This window comes from Oncorhynchus gorbuscha, linkage group LG11 (genome assembly GCF_021184085.1).
Source record: "Oncorhynchus gorbuscha isolate QuinsamMale2020 ecotype Even-year linkage group LG11, OgorEven_v1.0, whole genome shotgun sequence".
In the NCBI taxonomy this organism is placed as follows: domain Eukaryota; kingdom Metazoa; phylum Chordata; class Actinopteri; order Salmoniformes; family Salmonidae; genus Oncorhynchus; species Oncorhynchus gorbuscha.
In genome coordinates this window covers 66,954,736-66,975,824 of record NC_060183.1, presented here as the reverse complement: position 1 = coordinate 66,975,824, position 21,089 = coordinate 66,954,736, and the positions used below count along the sequence as shown (strand labels likewise).

The 21,089-nt window shown below is 42.5% G+C and overlaps 1 protein-coding gene across 1 annotated transcript in view; it reads right to left on the bottom strand.

Annotated features, from left to right (window-relative positions):
- LOC124049145 (microtubule-associated protein 1B-like) overlaps nt 1-20,703 on the bottom strand; it is a 31,425-nt gene extending 10,722 nt beyond the window's left edge. The window contains exons 1-3 of the mRNA XM_046370514.1: nt 20,441-20,703; nt 16,828-16,929; nt 505-587 (exon numbers count right to left, since the gene is read on the bottom strand). Coding sequence (XP_046226470.1) covers nt 505-587; nt 16,828-16,929; nt 20,441-20,624 — 369 coding nt within the window. The 5' untranslated portion in view covers nt 20,625-20,703. The remainder of the gene's footprint in view (nt 1-504; nt 588-16,827; nt 16,930-20,440) is intronic.
- Between the last annotated feature and the right edge of the window lie 386 nt (nt 20,704-21,089).

Below are 21,089 nucleotides of genomic sequence, written 5' to 3'. Positions count from 1 at the left end.
TTCTTCGTCCCCAGAGCTTCTTATTGTGATGGTTCTATTCTAGTCCACATAGCAGAGTAGCAGAAAACAAAGGACTGGAGAAGATAATTGGCCAATTAAGCGTGCCAAGCAGTCATCCATTTCAAGTTGCAGTTGCTTTGAAATGTGTTTATGTCTATGAAGATGTCTTCTATGTATGGGAGTCAAGAGTATGTTTGTGTACACATTCTTGCAGTGTGAGAGAAGGATGTAAGTTGAGAGGAACAAACAGATCAAGAGTAGAAATGTCTCCATAAAGGAGTATAGAAAATATCAATGAGACCATACAGTACCATTCCATCTATCCAAGGTTGTGTTCAGTAAAGGGAAAATGTTTTGAAGAGCTTTGAAACGTTTTGAAACAGTGAGGTGCTAACCTGAGCTCGTTCAATAAGAACATATTTTATTTGGGTCTTTTGCAAAGCCTTTTGCTAAAATGTGCCCTACTGAACGTAACCCAGGTGTGTTTGAATGGAATGTACTTACCTCAGTGCTGACAGCTTCATCTGAGGGGTTGATAAGCACTACTGTCTCGAGAACACTGCTTTTGTGGTGAAGAATTCTCTGCCCTGAAAACAACACAGCGATGCAGAACAACTAAATCAATGTGTGTTATGGGGGAAAAACGATCAACACAATGTCTAGATCAATCTACATTTACATTTACATTTAAGTCATTTAGCAGACGCTCTTATCCAGAGCGACTTACAAATTGGTGCATTCACCTTATGACATCCAGTGGAACAACCACTTTACAATAGAGCATCTAAATATTTTAAGGGGGGGGGGGTGAGAAGGATTACTTTATCCTATCCTAGGTATTCCTTAAAGAGGTGGGGTTTCAGGTGTCTCCGGAAGGTGGTGATTGACTCCGCTGTCCTGGCGTCGTGAGGGAGTTTGTTCCACCATTGGGGAGCCAGAGCAGCGAACAGTTTTGACTGAGCTGAGCGGGAACTGTACTTCCTCAGTGGTAGGGAGGCGAGCAGGCCAGAGGTGGATGAACGCAGTGCCCTTATTTGGGTGTAGGGCCTGATCAGAGCCTGGAGGTACTGAGGTGCCGTTCCCCTCACAGCTCCGTAGGCAAGCACCATGGTCTTGTAGCGGATGCGAGCTTCAACTGGAAGCCAGTGGAGAGAGCGGAGGAGCGGGGTGACGTGAGAGAACTTGGGAAGGTTGAACACTAGACGGGCTGCGGCGTTCTGGATGAGTTGTAGGGGTTTAATGGCACAGGCAGGGAGCCCAGCCAACAGCGAGTTGCAGTAATCCAGACGGGAGATCTAAAATGTAATGCTTTAATTATTTCTGCTTGTTTGATTTTTACTGATTATGTGTGCTTGTAAAAGCATGTTTTAAACGGATAGTTCAGGATTTTGGCTATGAGGCCCTTTATCTACTTCCCCAAAGTCAGATGAAGTAGTGGATACCAACATATATACACTACATGTCAAAGGTTTTAGGACACCTACTCATTCAAGAGTTTCTTTATTTGAACTTTTTTCTACATTGTAGAATAATAGGGAAGACGTCAAACCTATGAAATAACACATATGGAATCATGTAGTAACCAATACTTGAGATTTTTCAAAGTGGTCACGGTCGATTGCTGCAAACAAACCACTACTAATGGACACCAATAAGAAGAGACTTGATTGGGCCAAGAAACACGAGCAATGGACATTAGACCGGTGTAAATCTGTCCTTTGGTCTGATGAGTCCAAATGTGAGATGTTTTATTCCAACTGCCGTGTCTTTATGAGATGCAGTGTGGGTGAACGGATGATCTCTGCATTTGTCGTTCCCACTGTAAAGCATGGAGGAGGATGTGTTATGGTGTGGGGGTGCTTTTCTGGTGCCACTGTCGGTGATTTATTTCGTATTCAAGGCACACAACCAGCATGGCTACCACAGTATTCTGCAGCGATACGCCATCCCATCTGGTTTAGGCTTAGTGAGAATATCATTTGTTTTTCAACAGGACAATGACCCATAACACCATGCTGTGTAAGGGCTATTTTACCAAGAAGGAGAGTGATGGAGTGCTGCATCAGATGACCTGGCCTCCACAATCCCCCAACCTTAACCCAATTGAGATGGTTTGGGGTGAGTCGGGCCGCAGAGTGAAGGAAAAGCAGACAACAAGTGCTCAGCATACGTGGGAATTCGTTCAAGACTGTTGGAAAAACATTCCAGGTGAAGCTGGTTGAGAGAATGCCAAGAGCGTGCAAAGCTGGCATCAAGGCAAAAGGTGGCTATTTGAAGAATCTCAAATATAAAATATATTTCGATTTGTTTAACACTTTTTTGGTTACGACATGATTCCATATGTGTTATTTCATAGTTTTGATGTCTTCACTATTATTCTACAAAGTAGAAAATAGTAAAAATAAAGAAGAAACCTTGAATGAGTAGGTGCTCTAAAACTTTTGACCGGTAGTGTATATTTTTTAAAAGTTGTATTATCACATTCACTGGATTGGTGCAGTGAAATTTTAGGGTAGTAGTGCAGCCATAGTAGTACGGTGCCCATGGAGCAAATTAGGGTTAAGTGCCTTGCTCAAGGACACATTGACAGATTTTCCAACTTGTCAGCTCCGATATGTACGTGCAGTTTGAAGGAAGTTGCTAACTAGTGTTAGCGAAATTGCTAACTGGCGTTAGCGCAACAACTGGAAGTCTATGGGAACAGCTAGCCTGCTGTTCCTGTAGACTTCCAGTCATTGCACTAAGCTAGTTAGCATTGGCTCGCAAAACTACCTCTAACTTACTTCATACTGGATGCAGATACATCAAAATGGTATCCACAAGTTTATCTGACTCCGGGGAAGTAGATAAAGGGCCTCACTGCCAAAATCCCAAACTTAATATGGCCCTATTAAGCAGAGGCTACAGTTGCAGCAGATAAGTATTACTCACTTGTCAAGGATGCACACAGACAATTACCCCCTTACCCTGTCACCAACCACCCACCCCAGCCACTCCCAAGTCAACCAGGGAATCAGTGAGAAGGAACCATCTCTTTGTACTCTCTTAGTTTCAGTTTTATCTAACAACTCTAGTCTCTCTCGTTCTCCCAGAAATGCAGGCCATGGAAGAACTGGGACATTTTCAGCTTCCAGGAATTGTGTACAGATCCCTGGCAACAGCTCTGGTGGACACGCTCCCTCAAAACTTGAGACATCTGTTGCATTTTGTTGTGTGACAGAACTGCACATTTTAAAGTGGCCTTTTATTGTCCCCAGCACAAGGTGCATCTGTGTAATGATCATGCTGTTGCTCACTAACAGCGATGTAAACAAATGTGTGCACACAATGTAAGCAAAGTAAGCTTTTTGTGCATATGGACAATTTCTGGGATCTTTTATTTCAGCTCATGAAACATGGGACCAACACTTTACATGTTGCGGTTATATTTTTGTTCAGTGTACGTTGAATAGCCGTTATATCAGAGAGAGAGTCTGGTCTCTCGGGTTCCGTACTGCAGTTGGTTCTGGCTGCAGGGCCGATTCATCCGTACATATTTCATATTCTATATAGATCCACCTCCTCATCACACAGCTGTACCCATTAACCCTCCTGCTATTGCTTCTCCCTGAGGAGTGTCCCCCACTGTGGAGGACGTGCTCTATTCACTGCTGCTAACACTAGACTGGCTCCAACATCATGATTGGCCTAACATATCAGAGGAATAGATTCAGCTAGATGGTAATGTTTCTCTTTTTAGTTGGATATCCTGTCTTCAACTGCCAAGGATTCGGCACTATAATTTAGAAAGGAGGAATATGTTGCGCAGACGCATCTCCTAGGGCTCTATTCAATCTGGATCGCTGAGGCGTTACACATTTCCAAATAGAAATGTAAAGGTCATTACTGTTTCTATGCGTTTACCGCGACTGCAGTCTCCGCTAAAGCGGTAACATTGCCTTTAAATGTAAATTGCGCTGTAAAGCTGAACTTCCGCAATGTAGACTGAATAGAGCCCCTAGTCTAATCATTTATGGTGGAAATGTTATGTCATGTATGGGTGGTTCTTGTATTGGATAGCTCCCTATAGGGTCTACAGCTTTAGCTACTGACACTCAGACTGCTGTTGGAAATCCATAGTGCTTATCATTATTATTCCAGGGAGAGATTTGTGATTTTAATATTGTGGAACAAGTTCAGTTCAAAATAAACTGGCGTGTCTTTAACGCTGTACTGTACCTCTTAGTGCATTTCAAAGCTGGAGCTAATACTGTATTCACTTGCTGTGTATTCATTTGTTTTCTAAGGCTGGCGTAACAGCATCAGATATATTACTTTAAACCCCCAGGGAGAATGTTTCAAACCCAGCAGAACCGGCACCCTATAACTAGAGCCCCAGGATTTCTGTATGAGAATACTAAGTGACTGAGGGAGACAACCTTTAGCTTGTCCGTAATTATCTCCATACACAAACTACACAAACAGGCTATTTCTCTACCTGCCCCTGTTGTATTAGCAGGCTGAAGCTAATGGAATGGAAAAGTAGGTGTTTTGTCCCCTTTTTCTGGTTCTCTATGTAGAGTGTAAAGTGTTTTGGTTATTGCCCTACTTGACTTTTCTACAGAGAACATGGGGAACTACCCCAAAACAAAATCCTTAAACTAAGCTACAAGGAGTATTAGGCCACAGTCGTAGCAAGTATTTTTCTATAAACACAACTAACATGGCCATTCCCCTCTTGGAAAATTATGTCAAAAGAAAGAGAAAATGAAAAAGGAAGTGCCACTGAAGCTAGATTGACCCCTAACCTTTAGTGGCTCTGTCGATAAAAGGCCCCTCTCTGCTCCCCTCCTCCACCCCCTCCAAACCCTCCACTGCCCTCTCAGTGGGAGGGGAGGTAATGTGACACACATCACTGCACATTATCATTATGACTGAGCAGAAAAATTGTCCAGCTAGCTACGTACTAGCTAGTTGTCCAATCACTAAGCCACTAGGCAAGGGAGTTCCTTTAAAATAACAGATTAAATAAGAGAAAATATTCTCCATTGTGTAAGAAAAATCTTGGAACGCAAGTACGATCAATCTGCTCTTCAGCTGAGGTCCTATTTCTCTTTAGATCTTTACTGTCCGTCTTCGTATCCATCCATCCCCCGTCGATCTGTCACCTCATCTTTCTTTCAACTCAATCCAGAGGTCCCTTGACATTTCACAGTCCCTAGGCACCATTTCCAATGGCTCGACCTCATCCCCCCTCTCCTCTCTAAACCAGACACTGTTTAGGCTATTTTGCTGAAAAGGCAGACAGAAGAAAAAATGACTACAGTAGACTGATTTAGCAAATGTAACAGTGCCTGGTACGGCTGTTGGTCCACAATAATGACACGGTCCAACTTGTACTGAACTCAAAATAGAAGTGCAAAGTGTTGCCACAAAACAACCAGTCTGTTCAATCCATTCTCATATTTGAGAGGAGGACACAATTGCAGATTATTAATAGCCATGGCAACTGCAAAACCTCAGTTTACAGCTAGGACGGCTGAAGATAGTTGGTGATCTAATCTATTGCATGCATTAATAATGACAATAGATGTATTTATATAGCACTTTTCATTACAAGTAGAATCTCAAAGTCACTTTAAAAACAAAATAAACAAAAATCTATTCAACAAAACACATTTAGGGATCTGGCCATTCTTGGGTGATGGTCTTCCACAGATGTAGATGATAGACAGTTCAGAGACATAGTATCTTGAGAGGAGGGAGCACAGATGGTACAGCCAGACAGAGAGGTAGAGACATCTGACAGACAGAGAGGTAGAGACATCTGACAGACAGGGAGGTAGAGACATCTGACAGACAGGGAGGTAGAGACATCTGATAGACAGAGAGGTAGAGACATCTGACAGACAGAGAGGTAGAGACATCTGACAGACAGAGAGGTAGAGACATCTGACAGACAGAGAGGTAGAGACATCTGACAGACAGGGAGGTAGAGACATCTGCCAGACAGAGAGGTAGAGACATCTGACAGACAGAGAGGTAGAGACATCTGACAGACAGAGAGGTAGAGACATCTGACAGACAGGGAGGTAGAGACATCTGACAGACAGGGAGGTAGAGACATCTGACAGACAGAGAGGTAGAGACATCTGACAGACAGAGAGGTAGAGACATCTGACAGACAGAGAGGTAGAGACATCTGACAGACAGAGAGGTAGATACATCTGACAGACAGAGAGGTAGAGACATCTGACAGACAGAGAGGTAGAGACATCTGACAGACAGAGAGGTAGAGACATCTGACAGACAGGGAGGTAGAGACATCTGACAGACAGAGAGGTAGAGACATCTGACAGACAGGGAGGTAGAGACATCTGACAGACAGAGAGGTAGAGACAGCTGACAGACAGGGAGGTAGAGACATCTGACAGACAGAGAGGTAGAGACATCTGACAGACAGGGAGGTAGAGACATCTGACAGACAGGGAGGTAGAGACATCTGACAGACAGGGAGGTAGAGACATCTGACAGACAGAGAGGTAGAGACATCTGACAGACAGAGAGGTAGAGACATCTGACAGACAGAGAGGTAGAGACATCTGACAGACAGGGAGGTAGAGACATCTGACAGACAGGGAGGTAGAGACATCTGACAGACAGGGAGGTAGAGACATCTGACAGACAGAGAGGTAGAGACATCTGACAGACAGAGAGGTAGAGACATCTGACAGACAGAGAGGTAGAGACATCTGACAGACAGAGAGGTAGAGACATCTGACAGACAGGCCACAGAGCTCTTCATCTGGCACCTCATGGTCTTCTATAGTTACAGCTCCTCCTCCTCCTCCGTAGATAAGTTGGCTCGTCAACTGAAATGAAGCTCCCACCTGGGTGATGCTTCGGCAGTAAAACCACCACACCTCATTAGTTATAAAGCTACATGTCAAGCGACTTGAAGTGTGATAAATAAATTAGTAATAAAACAAAGAATGTTGTTGATTATTGCATTATCTAGATATATAGATCATCTTTAAAGTTCTCCACAAATGGGCTCATGCTTCATGTTCTCATATACATTACAGTACATCCATGACAATCTGATCTGAAGGAAATTAAAGCATGACAAACTGATCTGACTTTTTTATTGATTGGAATCTGCCATGTTGTCTTTCTCTATCACATCCCAGAAGGGAAGAAGGGTTGATAGATTGGGTGTTGAGCGAGAAGTGACTTCTTCATTCTCCAGTTGTTCTTTAGTCAGCTCTGCTGTCTGCAGCAAAGACTGAGAACAGGAATGGAAACTTACAGTATCATAGAGCCATCTGCTGTTTGCATAGCTAACTCCCTGTGTGGCAGTGGGGCTCTCCTCCCTCCATCCCTCTGCTTTCCCTCCCTCCATCCTCTGTCCCTCCTTCCTCTAACGGGTCTGTGCTAGCTGACACAATTTGATGGACAGCAGATCATCTATCAAGCAGACAGGCAATTGCATTCTCCCTCTCTCCCTCCTCTGTTGAGGACCGATCATGCTTCATGCGAGAAAAAACAACTAGTGACATCCATGTTCTCCAGATGTCTGTTTATGCAGGATGAAATTGTTTGAATTAACTGTGTGTAATAGCACTATTAGTATGTAGGCGTTTTATGTTTTCAAAGCTTAACATTAGCACAGGTGCATTTGCTTAAATGGTGTGTTAATTTGATCTATTGGTGAAGCAGGGTTAAAACCAGACCAATTAAGGCAGTTTAAAAGCATACCAGCATACCACATTTTCTACATGAAAAACATTATCATTTATACAGTATGCAAAATGTTAATAGACATTCCTCGTCATTTCTGTTGGGAGCTTATTATCTCGAGTATCTTTAATTACATACACATATACACAATAGCATACACATATACATACACAATAGCATACACATATACATACACAATAGCATACACATATACATACACAATAGCATACACATATACATACACAATAGCATACACAATAGCATACACATATACATACACAATAGCATACACATATACATACACAATAGCATACACAATAGCATACACATATACATACACAATAGCATACACATATACATACACAATAGCATACACATATACATACACAATAGCATACACATATACATACACAATAGCATACACATATCCTAACTCCTTGTCACTATATTATTAGACTATCAAAACTTATACTGAAACAAAGGAAAAATCGACATCTCTTGTCTATTCATTTTTTACTGTCTACTCCAGTGAGAGAGAGAAAGGTTAGAGGGTGCCGAGTCAGGCATAGGAGAAAAGCAGATGAATCAGGGAGACAAACATGTAAAAAGGCGATGGAGGGAGAGACAGACAGAGACAGGAATAGACAAGAATGGAAGGAGGGAAAGTAGAGAATGAGAATCATAGAGAGAGAGAGAGAGAGAGAGAGAGAGAGAGAGAGAGAGAGAGAGAGAGAGAGAGAGAGAGAGAGAGAGAGAGAGAGAGAGAGAGAGAGAGAGAGAGAGAGAGAGAGAGAGAGAGAGAGAGAGAGAGAGAGAGAGAAAGAGAGAGAGAGAGATAATGCACCCATCCTCTGTCTAGGATTGACAGCCTTGCAGGCATCAGACAGACAGAATTATCTCTATCAGTGGCAGTCGGTGCCGTTTAAGATTAGGGAGGGGGATTTGTAATTTTTTTTATGAACATGGCCTTATTTCTATTACAGCATATTGGATGACTGTCATTCGTATTCCATTCACCCAGCTCAATGTAACATCAATAGGTAAAGACTACTACATGATACAACATTTTTCACTATACTCATCATGAGGTTGCTACGACCTAGACTACGAATTAAAGTTTATAACGTAGGTCGAGAGACAAATTGGAGTAATCAAGGTGACAGACAGTGACACATTCATTACCGACTTGTAGGGCTGTCCGACTAAAAAAAATCTTGGTTGACCGAGAGTCGTCTGTTCTTTCGACCAATCAATTGGTCAAAATTTTAAAACGTGTATTTTTCCATATATAGAGACAACCTATGTGTTTGAATCAAATCAACTATATGCACAGAGCTCGTCTGATGATTTAAGCACACTGTTTGATGAAATAATAAATGACTAGAAGGAGTCGGACCGCAATTGATTTGATTGTGCCGGACCGAGCTCAGACTTTCTGCACTGTGTAAATAAAAAAATGACAGTGACTGACTAGCACCCGTTGTGTCTCTCTCCTCCCTGATGCAGCGACACCACAGAACATCAACAGTGTTTATCATGCTGAAGGTGCAACATAATTACAGCCATTTCTGACTGAAAAGTTGTGATACCAAAATCCCTCAAACCTACTCCCTCAACCCTTGTTCTCTTTACGTGGCACATGTATGCATCACATGCACGTGACCAAAAGGGCCTGACCTATAGCATATCATAATCACATCAATAAATTGGTTATAACAAACTCCGAAAACTGTGACAAATGTGACAGCAAAATGGATGCAGAGGATGTGACAAAATAACTGGAAATGGGGGAATGTTTACTGGTTGCTCAGGAGGTAAAAGGGAACTCTGATGTATGAAATAAATGTTTCACGGAATCAGTAGGTTATTAAACAAACACTCAAACAGGCAACAGAAGCAGGATCTGTGTTATTTCTGTAGTTATATATGGATGATTTCTAAAGCCAGGCACATTTAACAGTTAGGCTATTGATTATAGACCAAACAAATTATGTTGGGGTTTCCTCTCTCCTCACTTTTTTGACAATTAAGGCAAGGGCCGTTTTCTTAACTCCTAACTCCTAACAATGAAATATAGCTATCTCTCTCTTTCTGCTGTTTCCCCTTAATTTTTGAAGAAATGTATTTATTTAAAACTGCCCAACTATTGTGTTTCTCTCTGTCAACTACTCACCACATTTTATGTACTGCAGTGCTAGCTAACTGTAGCGTATGCTTTCAGTACTAGATTCATTTTCTGATCCTTTGATTGGGTGGACAACATGTCAGTTCATACTGCAAGAGCTCTGATGGGTTGGAGGACGTCCCCCAGAAGTCGTCATAATTACTGTGTAAGTTTACTGAAGGGGCTAAGAACCTTGAACCTCCTAGGTTTTGTATTGTACCCAGAGGAGGACAGAAAATATCTGCACACCATGGTGCTACCCTACAGAGTGCTGTTGAGGCTACTGTAGACCCTCATTGCAAAACATTGTGTTTTAATCAGTTATTTGGTGACGTGAATATATTTAGTGTAGTTTTATCTTAAAATAATACTTTTTGAAATGTTACACTTTTTTTTCTGCCACCGAGAGGCCTCCACTGACCTCTACCCACCCTGCCACTGACCCAAATCACAGACAATCACAGACAATCACAGACAATCACAGACAATGGAGTGATTACGACTTAATTGAGTTGTTGCCTGCAGCTCATACTCTCTATCTGTAATGGCGTTCGTCTGTTGAAGAAAGAGAGTCGGACCGAAATGCAGCGTGTTGGTTACTCATGACTTTAATGAACTGAATCGCGGTACATGAAATAACTGAATACTAAATACAAAAAACAACAGAAAGGAACGTGAAACTTATTACAGCCTATCTGGTGAATACTACACAAAGACAGGAACAAACACCCACGAAATACAAAGCGAAACTATGGCTCCCTAAATACGGTTCCCAATCAGAGACAACGAGGATCACCTGACTCTGATTGAGAATCGCCTCAGGCAGCCAAGCCTATACAACACCCCTAATTAGCCGCGATCCCAAATACTACAAACCCCAATACGAAAACAACATATAAACCCATGTCACACCCTGGCCTACCCAAACATATAACAAAAACACAAAATACAATGACCAAGGCGTGACACTATCAACGACACAATGACATGCAGATTAGCCTAAAGATGAGTGCTATTCATCTAATGATAAAAGGCCTAATTTGACTGAAAGCTATAAACAAAAAAACTAAGTGGCTCCAAATAATGTAAACTCAGCAAAAAAAAGAAACTCACTGCGTTTCTTTTCAGCAAACTTAACATTAATACATATTTGGATGAACATAACATGATTCACCAACTGAGATATAAACTGAACAAGTTCCACAGACATGTGACTAACAGAAATGGAATAATGTGTCCCTGAACAAAGGGGGGGTCGAAATCAAAAGTGAAAGTCAGCATCTGGTGTGGCCACCAGCTGCATTAAGTACTGCAGTGCATCTCTTCCTCATTGACTCCACCAGATGTTTCAGTTCTTGCTGTGAGACATTACTCCACTCTTCCACAAAGGCAAGTTCCCAAACATTTCTAGGTGGAATGACCCTAGCCCTTAACCGCCGATCCAACAGGTCCCAGATATGCTCAATGGCATTGAGATCGGGGCTCTTCGCTGGCCATGGCAAAATACTGAGATTCCTGTCTTGCAGGGAATCACGCACAGATCGCGCAGTATGGCTGGTGGCATTGTCATGCTGAAGGGTCTTGTCAGGATGAGCCTGCAGGAAGGGTACCACATGAGGAAGGAGGATGTCTTCCCTTTAACGTACAGCGTTGAGATTGCCTGCAATGACAACAAGCTCAGTCCGATGATGCTGTGACACACCGCCCCAGACTATGACGGACCTTCCACCTACAAATCGATCCCGCTCCAGAGTACAGGCCTTGGTGTAATGCTCATTCCTCCTAAGCGCAAATCTGACCATCACCCCTGGTTAGACAAATCCACGACTCGTCAGCGAATAGCACCTTTTGCAAGTCCTGTCTGATCAAGCGATGGTGGGTTTGTGCCCATATGCAACATTGTTGCCGGTGATGTCTGGTGAGGACCTGCCTTACAACAGGCGTACAAGCCCTCAGTCCAGCCTCTCTCAGCCTATTGCAGACAGTTGGAGCACTCATGGAGGGATTGTGTGTTCCTGGTGTAACTCGGGCATTTGTTGTTGCCATCCTGTACCTGTCCCGCAGGTATGATGTTCTGATGTACTGTAACCTTAATTGCCTACCGTCCGTAAGCTCTTAAATCAAATCAAATGTATTTATAAAGTCCTTCTTACATGAGCTGATATCTCAAAGTGCTGTACAGAAAACCAGCCTAAAAGCCCAAACAGCAAGCAATGCAGATGTGGAAGCACGGTGGCTAGAAAAAAAACTCCCTAGAAACGACAGAACCAAGGAAGAAACCTAGAGAGGAACCAGGCTGGGAGGGTGGCCAGTCCTCTTCTGGCTGTGCCGGGTGGAGATTATAACAGAACATGGCCAAGATGTTCAAATGTTTATAGATGACCAGCAGGGTCAAATAATAATAATCACAGTAGTGTCTTAGTGTCTTAACGACCGTTCCACAGGATCATGTTCATTCATTTATGGTTCATTGAACAAGCATGGGAAACAGTGTTTATACCCTAAAGTGATTTGGATTTTTACGAATCATTTTTGAAAGACAGGGTCCTGAAAAAGGGATGATTCTTTTTTTTCTGAGTTTATTTGAGGAATTTCAACAACAAAAATAATGAAATGGGACAAAATAAAATGAACCCATATGAGCTCATTTTTTAAGTCCTTTGATAGGCATTAAATTCAGTCGATATTAAAGAGCAGATTAGATTACACTGGCTGACTGACTGAGCAACTCCTCAGGCAGACAGAGAGAGAGAGAGAGAGAGAGAGAGAGAGAGAGAGAGAGAGAGAGAGAGAGAGAGAGAGAGAGAGAGAGAGAGAGAGAGAGATAGAGAGAGAGAGGTGCCTATGCATCGAAAGTGAAAGAGGAAACCATCCCTCCCTGACAGACATAGCCAGTGTTGCTGCTTATGTATCGCTGACTCTTTAAGTCTCTGTTGTCACCATATTCCACTGAATTCATCCCTCTCTTCTACACTTCCCTCTCTTTCCTTCCTCCCTCTCTCCACCACTCCATCCCTCCCTAATTCCCTCTATCTTCCCTCCTTCTTTTATTGTGAAACCCAGGCCACCGGGGAGTTAATCTCTCTATCCTTACCTTACCTTCCTACCTCCATCCGTTCATCCCTCCTATATATCCCTCTCTCCCTCCCTCCTTTATTCTGAAGCCCAGACCCAGGCCACTGGGGGGTTCATTCAGCTAATTACCCAGGAGTCTCCTCTGCATCTGCATCTGAACCACGTTGCATGGCAACAACACACAAAGAAAGGGAGGGAGAGAGGGAGAGGCTGCTTGGAGGAAAGAGAGAACCGGGAAGCAGGGAGGAGAGAAAATAAAAATGGGGGACAAGGAGGAGGGCAGAGTGTACCTCAGAAGAAGAATAAAAGCCAAAAGCTTTTCATGCTCAGTGCAGTGAAAGTGAAATGGTTATAGACTCCTGCTGTGTCACTGCTTAGCAGTCGATATCATGATTTTGGCTAGACCCTGTAAAAAGACAGCCCACTGGTGTAGGGTTTACATCTGTATGTATCATATATGAGGTTTATTTGTCATCTACAGTTTCTTATTATGAAATGAAAAATATTCAATTGATGTGGAGAATATTCAATGCAATCGACTGCATCTACGTGGACACTCCCGCGTAACTGACATCACAACACCATTTGCTTGACATGGGTGATCAAATCAAATTAAATATGCAAACCTCTAGGTATGTAAATATACAAACTGCTGATTCACCAGCTGTCGGTTGACAATGACACAGCCCATGGTCAGAGAGGTGAGCTCGTACAGGCACACACACACACACGACACGCAGCCCATTGGCACTAATGTCTTCAAAGGGCTCAGCGTGAGTGTGCCCTCACCTCCTCAGCCAAAAGACAGACAGCCCTACATTGAGATCAACACCTCTCTCCTACACTGAGATCAACACCCCTCTCCTACCTCTCTCCTACACAGAGATCAACACCCCTCTCCTACCTCTCTCCTACACAGAGATCAACACCTCTCTCCTACCTCTCTCCTACACAGAGATCAACACCTCTCTCCTACCTCTCTCCTACACAGAGATCAACACCTCTCTCCTACCTCTCTCCTATCTCTCTCATACACAGAGATCAACACCCCTCTCCTACCTCTCTCATACACAGAGATCAACACCTCTCTCCTACACAGAGATCAACACCTCTCTCCTACCTCTCGCCTACACAGAGATCAACACCTCTCTCCTACCTCTCTCCTACACAGAGATCAACACCTCTCTCCTACCTCTCTCCTACACAGAGATCAACACCTCTCTCCTACCTCTCTCATACACAGAGATCAACACCTCTCTCCTATCTCTCTCCTATCTCTCTCCTACACAGAGATCAACGCCTCTCTTCTACCTCACTCCTACACAGAGATCAACACCTCTCTCCTACCTCTCTCCTACACAGAGATCAACACCTCTCTCCTACACAGAGATCAACACCTCTCTCCTACCTCTATCCTACACAGAGATCAACACCTCTTTCCTACCTCTCTCCTACACAGAGATCAACACCTCTCTCCTACCTCTCTCATACACAGAGATCAACACCTCTCTCCTTCCTATCTCTCTCCTACACAGAGATCAACGCCTCTCTTCTACCTCTCTCCTACACAGAGATCAACACCTCTCTCCTACCTCTCTCATACACAGAGATCAACACCTATCTCATACATAGAGATCAACACCTCTCTCCTACCTCTCTCCTAAACTGAGATCAACACCTCTCTCCTACCTCTCTCCTACACAGAGATCAACACCTCTCTCCTACCTCTCTCCTACACAGAGATCAACACCTCTCTCCTACCTCTCTCCTACACAGAGATCAACACCTCTCTCCTACCTCTCTCCTACACAGAGATCAACACCTCTCTCCTACCTCTCTCCTACACAGAGATCAACGCCTCTCTCCTACCTCTCTCCTACACAGAGATCAACACCTCTCTCCTACACAGAGATCAACGCCTCTCTCCTACCTCTCTCCTACACAGAGATCAACACCTCTCTCCTACCTCTCTCCTACACTGAGATCAACGCCTCCCTCAGTGAGATCTCTCTTCGGAGAGAGGCGTACTGTGGGTCGTACTGTGCAATAGAGACAATATTACATACTAATAAAAGCAATGTTCACAGTGTAATTACAATGAAATAACATGTAGGTTATTAGTATGGTTACAAAAAATGGGACCTCTTGTATGTTCCCAGTCAAGGGCACCCTGCCCACCAGATGTCCTGCTAGCTATAGACTCATTAGTCCATTAGGACTACTCCTTCACTGCCCACACTGTAGGGACATGGCAAAGCTCACCACTGACACTGCAGATCCAGGGATACATAATACAATCTCAGACAGCTCAGAGATCACACACTGTACACTGCTGGGGGTTACTGCACCTAGTAACTAACCACAGTACAGAGAAAGAGAGAGTTAGAAGGAGTGAGAAAGAGAGTGAGACAGAGGGAGTGAGAGCGAGAGCGAGACAGAGAGGAGAGAAAATGGGACAAACACCAAATTGAGACTCTGCATGCAGAATCCTGCAAAAATATCCTCTGTGTACAACACCAAATAATGCATGCAGAGCAGAATTAGGCCAATAATGATCTAAATCCAGAAATGTAAATTCAATTAAATTCTACAAGCACCTAAAAGGAAGCGATTCCCAAACCTTCCATAACAAAGCCATCACCTACAGAGAGATGAACCTGGAGAAGAGTCCCCTAAGCAAGCTGGTCCTGGGGCTCTGTTCACAAACACAACCCACAGAGACCCAGGACAGCAACACAATTAGACCCAACCAAATCATGAGAAAATAAAAAGATAATTACTTGACACATTGGAAAGAATTAACAAAAAAACTGAGCAAACTAGAATGCTATTTGGCCCTAAACAGAGAGTACACAGTGGCAGAATACCTGACCACTATGACTGACCCAAACTTAAGGAAAGCTTTTGACTATGTACAGACTCAGTGAGCATAGCCTTGCTATTGAGAAAGGCCGCCGTAGGCAGACCTGGCTCTCAAGTAAAGACAGACTATGTGCACACTGCCCACAAAATGAGGTGGAAACTGAGCTGCACTTCCTAACCTCCTGCCCAATATATAACCATATTAGAGACACATATTTCCCTCAGATTACACAGATCCACAAAGAATTCGAAAAAAAACCTGATTTTGATACTCCCATATCTACTGGGTGAAATACCACAGTGTGCAGTCAAAGCAGCAAGATGTGTGACCTGTTGTCACAGGAAAAGTTCAACCAGTGAAGAACAAACACCATTGTAAATACAACCCATATTTATGCTTATTTATTTTCCCTTTTGTACTTTAACCATTTGTACATCATTACAACACTGTATATATATATATATATATATACATAATATGACATTTGTAATGTCTTTATTGTTTTGAAACTTCTGTATGTGTAATGTTTACGGTTAATTTGTATTGTTTATTTAACTTTTGTATATTATCTACCTCACTTGCTTTGGCAATGTTAACATATGTTTCCCATGCCAATAAAGCCCCTTGAATTGAATTAGAGAGAGAGAGAGAGAGAGAGAGAGAGAGAGAGAGAGAGAGAGAGAGAGAGAGAGAGAGAGAGAGAGAGAGAGAGAGAGAGAGAGAGAGAGAGAGAGAGAGAGAGAGAGAGAGAGAGAGAGAGAGAGAAAATGAGAGAGAGAATGAGAGAGAGAAAGGGAGTGAGACAGCGAGGGTGTGAATGAGAGAGGAGTGAAAGAGAGGGAGTGAGAGAGAGAGTGAGTGAAATAGAGGTAGTGTGAGAGAGAGAGGGGGAGGAGAGAGAGATGTTCTTTGAAATTGTAAAGAAGTGATGTACAGGTGAATATATCCTTTGGTAAACATGCAAGATTGCATTGTCACTTCTTCACATTTTTGTGCTTGACCTTACCTCGTACATCTGCAGAGAAACGGGCTGAATGTCTGGAGACAAAGAGCTTTAGTTCCTGATCCAGGTTACAGTCAATGAGGTTGGTGTCCCATGAGCGAATGCCTGCACAGAAAACAAAACAATCAATGGAAAGAATGACATGAGTGCAGAACCCACTTCATCCATCACTAGGCTAGCCTGGCAGAGGCTGGCACACAATCAATATTCCCCATAGATTTTGCATCAAGGGCCTTGGCTTTGGCTTGTAGCTGGCAAAAGGTCCAGATTTTTTCAATTCATGAGTCTCAATGTCACCGGCATCTATTCAAAGTTGGTCTCACTCTTCCATTTCATTGGGTCTGTCCTGTAATGAACATGTACCATTTGGCATGAGAGAGGAAATCTATAATAGGAAATATCTATAAAGTGCTTTAGCTTTAGTTTGCCAGGGGCTGCGGGTGGTGCTGCTAGCCAAGGCTGAGTCATAACCTGGGTTCTGTTGTCATCTATCCTCTGTGCATGACACTGTTACTTACTGTAATGAAACTGGGTGTGTTTAAACTCTGATGAACTTTATTGGAAAATAGGAACATTTCCTGTGTTGCTAAAAAACAATTGCAAAGCCACACCAATACAAGGCTACTAACTTGACCCGAGTAAATTCATAAAATATTACAGATAAAATCTACATATCATATATACAGTGCCTTTAGAAAGTATTCTCATGTGTTACAGCCTGAATTCAAATGGACGACATTTAGATTTTTTTGTCACTGGTCTACACACAATATCAAAGTGGAATTATGTTGTACAAAAAAAAAATCTAAATTGTGGAGGGGGGCAACAGACATTGAATATCAATTTGAGCATGGTTAAGTTACTAATTACACTTAGGATGGTGTATCAATACACCTAGTCACAACAAAGATACATGTGTCGTTCCTAACTCAGTTGCCAGAGAGGAAGGAAACCGCTCAGGGATTTCACCATGAGGCCAATGGTGACTTTAAAACAGTTAGAGGTTAATGGCTGTGATAGGAGAAAACTGAGCATGGAACAAGAGCATTGTAGTTACTCCACAATACTAACCTAAATGACGAGTGAAAAGAAGGAAGCCTGAACAGAATAAATAGATTCCAAAACATGCATCCTGTTTGCAACAAGGCACTAAAGTAATACTGGAAAAAAATGGCAAAGCAATTAACTTTTTGTCCTGAATACAAAGTGTTACGTTTGGGGAAAATCAAATACACCAATATGGAGAGTACCTCTCTCCATATTTTCAAGCGATATCCTTGTATGATTAAGGACTGGGGAGTTTTTCAGGATAAATATAAAATATTAACATAATGGAGCTAAGCACAGGCAAAATCCTAGAGGAGAACCTGGTTCAGTCTGCTTTCCACCAGACACTGGGAGAGTAATTCACCTTTCAGCAGGACAATAACCTAAAATGCAAGGCCAAATCTACACTGGAGTTGCTTACCAAGAAGACAGTGAATTTTTTTGAAGATTTTTGAAAAGAATAACAGGCAAATGTTGCACAATCAATGTGTGGAAAACTCTTAGAGACTTACTCAGAAAGACTCACAGCTGTAATCACTGCCAAAGATAATTCTACAAAGTATTGACTCGGGGCTGTGAATACTTATGTAAATGAGATATTGTTATATTTTATTTTCAATCAATTTTAACATTTCTAAAAACATGTTTTCACTTTGTCATAATGGGGTATTGTGTGTAGATGGGTGATAAAAATAGTTTCTGAAGTGCCTATATATAAAAAAGAGTCAGTATAATACAAGACATTAAGTACAGTGATCCAACAGTGCAGTTAAAAAATAGTATTTAGGAAAATAATAAGGTGGAACATGATTCAACAGGAGAAACAATGCCTTCCTGGAAGATGACGAAGGATTACTGGAACTGTTACAGTTGTGTACAATTCCTGATTGATATTTGACTTGACATGAGGTCATGGCACTAGTAGCATCAACCCATTCAAATCACAGATATTTAATAGTAATAATAAGCTACCAAACACAATAATTATAACAATAATAATGTTTCAAAACAAAAGTCTCGTTTTTCCTTTTAAAAAATCATTCATTCTTTGTGTAGTAGGTATATGATGATATTTGCCATAATAACAATTAGCCTATATGCCTGAAAACCTACTTTGTCCGATCTAATAAACATAACAGGTAATTGAATGTTTCACATGGACTAAATTATGAAAGCTTTATTAATAGTGTGTTTATACTGTAAACAAAAAGGACAGTAGGAAAACCATAGCATGAATTTTCAAAGACATCATTCCTTTGAATTAGGCCTCAGCAGGTTTTTAATCCTTTGTTCCAACATTTTATGAAACATGGTGCCGTAATCCGCCCACACATTTTGTTCTTCCGCCCACACGTTTCGTTCTTCTGCCATAGTTTCTTCTTGTCATACCAACCTCTGTCCCCAGTAGCCTGTCAATCAGAAACGCCCTTTGTGTTTGAATAGCGCTCTCTACGACTTTCCGTAGGGACCGCATTGCGGAGTGGGCCACGCCTACATGCCGGTGTCGGATGAGAGAGAGCTGGATGCGGAAACAAGAAAGCAGGGATGGGGATGGGATGGGTCCCGCTGGGGCGGGCACGGTGGGTGATTTAAGATGCAGCACCAAGAGGAGGGGTTTCACGCACGTAGACAAAGCAACACCGTGTTCAAAATACGATACTATTGGAGTGCCCACACCTGCCAATAAGTAGCCTACACCTTCCTTTGTTGTTCTGTAAATGGACACAGTGGAAGAAAAGCTGTCTCAGTAATTGAGAATGCACTGTGTAGACGAGGCTGTTTAACACCGAAAATATGTTTTTTTTTAATGATTTACGCATAGGTAGAAGGGACAATGGGGTTGGACCCCTTTATAACAATAGGCCTATGTATACATTTCTGACAACGAAATAACGGATGCACCACACAAAAACAAGCAGACGCTAGGTGGTCGATAACCTCTCACTGGTGCGCATCACATCTCAAGAAAAATAATGTCTTTTACTGACGCACAATAAGAATGCTGAATCATTCTCGGCATCTTTACCACGTGTGGCTGATTTAAAGTAACACTGCAGAATAGTTTGTGCTTTGGAAAGGTATAGCCTGCAGTCCTTGTATAGAATGTGTATGGAGACAGGGAGAAGAGGTGCGGGGAAAAGGTTGGGGTGTCGACGGATGCCATCTGTTTGATTTGCACTTCCCACAGATTTGCAGATACCACCTGGGAGGGGCTGTGCGCGCAACCAGCAATATCACATCACTTCAACAACAACAAAATCATTAAGTTTTCCATTCAGGTGGCCTATTGCTTTATAGCCTAATGCCTATGGAGGTCTATGTATCCCAAATGAGATTGTGTTATACATAAAGTAAGTTCAAGGTTACAAAACATGACATCCAGACTTGGTGCATGATGTGGTTATTTTCACAATATTCCAAATAAGAATAGAAAGTCGGCTATATATAGTTGTATGACAAAGCATTCGACACATAAAGTGATGCTTGTGCTGCTACCACCTAGGCTGTGGATAGCTTACACCACCTCCTCAACACCGGGCAAGGCTGTAGCCTCCCTCTGTCTTCTTACCTTTTTCTATATCCGCAATGGCACACTTCAAATGATCCTCCGTGACTATTTCTCCAATAACCACAAGCAGGTAAAATTTGTTGTCGTCAAAACGGTGCGAGAGACTCGCGGACATTGGGGATGCCATAACGTTGCTCGAACTGCTTAAAGTCTCAATGTCTGCAGATTCCACAAGCGTCGCCATCCTCGCTTACACGGGGCAACACACACCCCTGTCCAGCTACGGAAATGAGAGGAAGTCACCAGACGCCGTGAAAGGAGTGGTCCTGCGTTTTATACTCCTAGACATTGTGCCATGATCAGTAACCAGGGGAGGAGAGGGCTAACAGCTGACGTCATTCGCAGCGAATCAAACTCCCCGGAAACTGATTAGCGGGAGATTGATGAATCCCCTAAATGTTTTGGTGTAGGCCTAATTTTCTATAATCACATTTTGTGCCCCCACTCATCTTGGTAAGTGCCATGACTATTTTATATGTTTGAAGATTTGTTAATGCAGGTGTAGGCCTATTGATATTGGCCTACCAATGTTTTAGAAAGGATATAAGTGTAATATCTCAATTGTACTATTTTCTCTCTCTTTTTCTTTGTCTCTCTCCATCTCCCTCTCTTTCTCTCTCTCTGTGTATGTATGTGTGTGTCATGGCAG